This window comes from Aegilops tauschii, chromosome 7 (genome assembly GCF_002575655.3).
Source record: "Aegilops tauschii subsp. strangulata cultivar AL8/78 chromosome 7, Aet v6.0, whole genome shotgun sequence".
NCBI lineage: Eukaryota > Viridiplantae > Streptophyta > Magnoliopsida > Poales > Poaceae > Aegilops > Aegilops tauschii.
In genome coordinates, this window is record NC_053041.3 from 409,627,996 (window position 1) to 409,630,884 (window position 2,889).

The following is a 2,889-nucleotide window of genomic DNA, read 5'->3' on the forward strand; positions in this document are numbered from 1 at the left end:
CTCCCACTCCGTCCGCGCGAGCCCGCACGCCAGAGCACCTCCGAGCCTGACCAGGTGGCCCAGTTTTTCTCCTTCCCTGGCGGGCGCGCCCTCTCCCCTCCGCCTCGTACCGACGTCATGCAGCTGGAGATCGAGAACGCCATGCGCGAGGCGCTCACTTCTCCGCTGGCCTTTGAAGATGGCGGCCGCTCGCCGCCCCACGCTTCGACGCACCGTGGGGCCGTTGACGGCTTCCCGGAGGACCGTGCATCGCCGACCTCGACGCCCCTCTCAGCAGCCCATGCATCTCCACCCCGGCTCCTGCTGCTGTGGATTTTCAAGTCGCCGCCACAACCCAGAAGGTCGACTGCCTCCACATCGATGCTGGGCAAGGGAGCACCAGTCAGGCGGGCGGTTCGCCGCATCTGTTCAGCCCCTCTCCGATGGCCATCCTCGACGCCCCGCCTGCTCCGCCCATCCGGCCACGCTCTTCAGCTCCTCCGAAAGTGCGGGCCACTTCTGCTCCTTCTCGCCGGAGCGCGCGTAAGGCCACGTCCGGCTGCACTGTGCCGGTGGCTCAGCGCGCGGCGCTGCGCCTCGTCCAAGAGCTCGGCGGCCTCGGCCCAAAGGATCGGATGACTCCGGCGGCGGCGGCGGCTCTGCTCAAGCGCTTTGAGGAGCCTCTGTCCCGCAGTGACATCAAAGCTCACCGGCCTGGACAGTAAGGCCCTGGAAATCGCGGCCGGGATGGCCGGCGCGGATGCTGAGGATGTAGTTTGATCATGTTAGTTTTAGCTACTAGTCTTCGTCGACGGCTGGTTTTAAACCAGTTCGAGTTAGGATTAGTCTTCACGTGTAGTCTTCGGTTAGTAGGATCAGTTTCTAGTCATCGTCGGGATTTTGGGTCTATTGGAGGCCGGCAGTGCCCCCTGGTTAGATGTAATGTGTGTTGTAACCCCTCTGTTTTAAATGTTAGTCGACGAAGCGAACACCACTGTCTCCATGTTTGACACAAATTACAGGATCATGTCGTGGAACGTTAGGGGCCTGAACGCGCCGGCTAGACGATCTGCAGTTAGAGAGGTGGCGCAGACAAATAATATTTCAATCCTAAACCTTCAAGAAACTAAATTGGAGACATGGACTCTTGAGATGGCTCGCGACGTTGGGGGAAGTCTTCTGCAGGGCTGCGTCGTGCTTCCGGCAATGGGCACGAGAGGGGGCGCGGCAATTTTCTGGGACAAGCAGATCGTCGAGATCACGGATCAGATCGTCGCTAGTTTCTCCATCACTGCAAAGGTGAAGATCATTAGTACAGGCTGCTCATTTTGGATGACTACGGTCTACGGCCCGACGGATGACCAACAGAAAGCCAACTTTCTGTCGGAATTGGCTGCGGTTGCGCCACCTGCCACAGAGCCATGGATGCTGAACGGCGATTTCAACATGATATACCAAGCTAGAGACAAAAACAACTGCAACATCAATAGAAGGATGATGGGCCGTTTCCGCAGAGCAATTGACCTCGCCGGGGTGAAAGAGGTCAAATGCAAAAACAGGAGATTCACGTGGAGCAGTGAGAGGGAAGACCCAACTCTTTGCAGTATCGACAAAGTTTTCTGTAACCTGGCATGTGAGGATATGCACCCAAGCTTTGTCCTCATGGCGGCCTCCACTTCGTTCTCTGATCATTGCCCTCTGGTGCTGGCTAATGGAGTTAGGCCTGTCACCAAGGCAAGATTCAGATTCGAGAACTTTTGGACAGTTTTCCCTCACTTTCAGGAGACAGTGCAGCACGCATGGGAGAGGCCTATCCGCCACGACTGCCCGTTCGTCAGAATGAAAAAGAAGATGGAAAGAGTAGCGGTGGATTTAAAGGTTTGGAGCAAAAGCTTGTTTGGGGCGCAAAACTTCAATTCCACATTGCAAACGAGGTTATCATGAGGCTCGACGTGGCGCAGGAGGCCAGACCGCTGTCAACTGATGAGCTGCACCTGAGGAAGCAGCTTAAACTGAAGGTTCTCGGGCTGGCAGCAATTGAAAGGGCTCGCAAGAAGCAGGCTTCCAGGATTTCTTGGCTCCGCGCGGGAGATGCCAACTCAAAGTTCTTCCATGCCCGCCTCCTCTCGCGTCGTAGAAAAAAATTACATCCACTCCATCAAAAAGGGCGACGCCATTGTCATGGAGCCGCGGGAGAAAGCTCAGTTGGCCTTCGATCACTTCGCCCGCGGCCTCAGCGAATCCCTGCAACAGAACTGCACGCTTAACTGGGACCTGCTTCAGCTTCCAGCCGTTGACCTGCAAGGCATTGATCTTCCTTTCTGTGAGCCAGAAATCTGGGCAGCCATCAAGGCATTTCCGACTGAAAAAGCTCCTGTGCCGGATGGTTACACCGGCAAGTTCTTCAGATCATGTTGGCACATTATCAAACAAGATATCATGGCGGTTTTTCAAAAGTTCTACAACCTAGCGGGTGACAACTTTGCTGATCTGAACACTGCCTTCATTGCCTTGCTGCCAAAGAAGGATGGAGCAACAGAGATGGGCCACTTCCGACTGATCAGCCTCCATTGCTAAGCTGATTGCAAAAGTTCTGTCCATGAGGTTGGCGTCTCGACTACAAGACCTGATTTCCCCTGCACAAACGGCGTTCAGAAAGGAAAATGCTTGCATGAAAGCTACCAATACGTGCAGGGCTATGTCAGGGCGCTCCATTGGCAGAAAAAAAGGCCCTTCTATTCAAGCTGGATATTGCAAAAGCTTTCGATTCTATCTCCAGGGCTTATCTCCTGGAGCTTATGCAAAAGCTGGGTTTCCCCTGAGATGGCGTGATTGGATTGCGCTAATGCTATCGTCGGCCTCTTCTTCGGTGCTGCTAAACGGGGAGCCGGGCGATCACTTCTGGCACAT

General features: G+C 55.1%; 1 protein-coding gene across 1 annotated transcript; it reads left to right on the forward strand.

Annotated features, from left to right (window-relative positions):
* Positions 1-422: 422 nt before the first annotated feature.
* On the forward strand, positions 423-2,556 carry LOC109742238 (uncharacterized). The gene is made up of 3 exons (XM_020301325.1): positions 423-700; positions 1,002-1,857; positions 2,014-2,556. Exons 1-3 carry the CDS (start codon positions 423-425, stop codon positions 2,554-2,556), a joined length of 1,677 nt encoding a protein of 558 aa, XP_020156914.1.
* Positions 2,557-2,889: the final 333 nt, after the last annotated feature.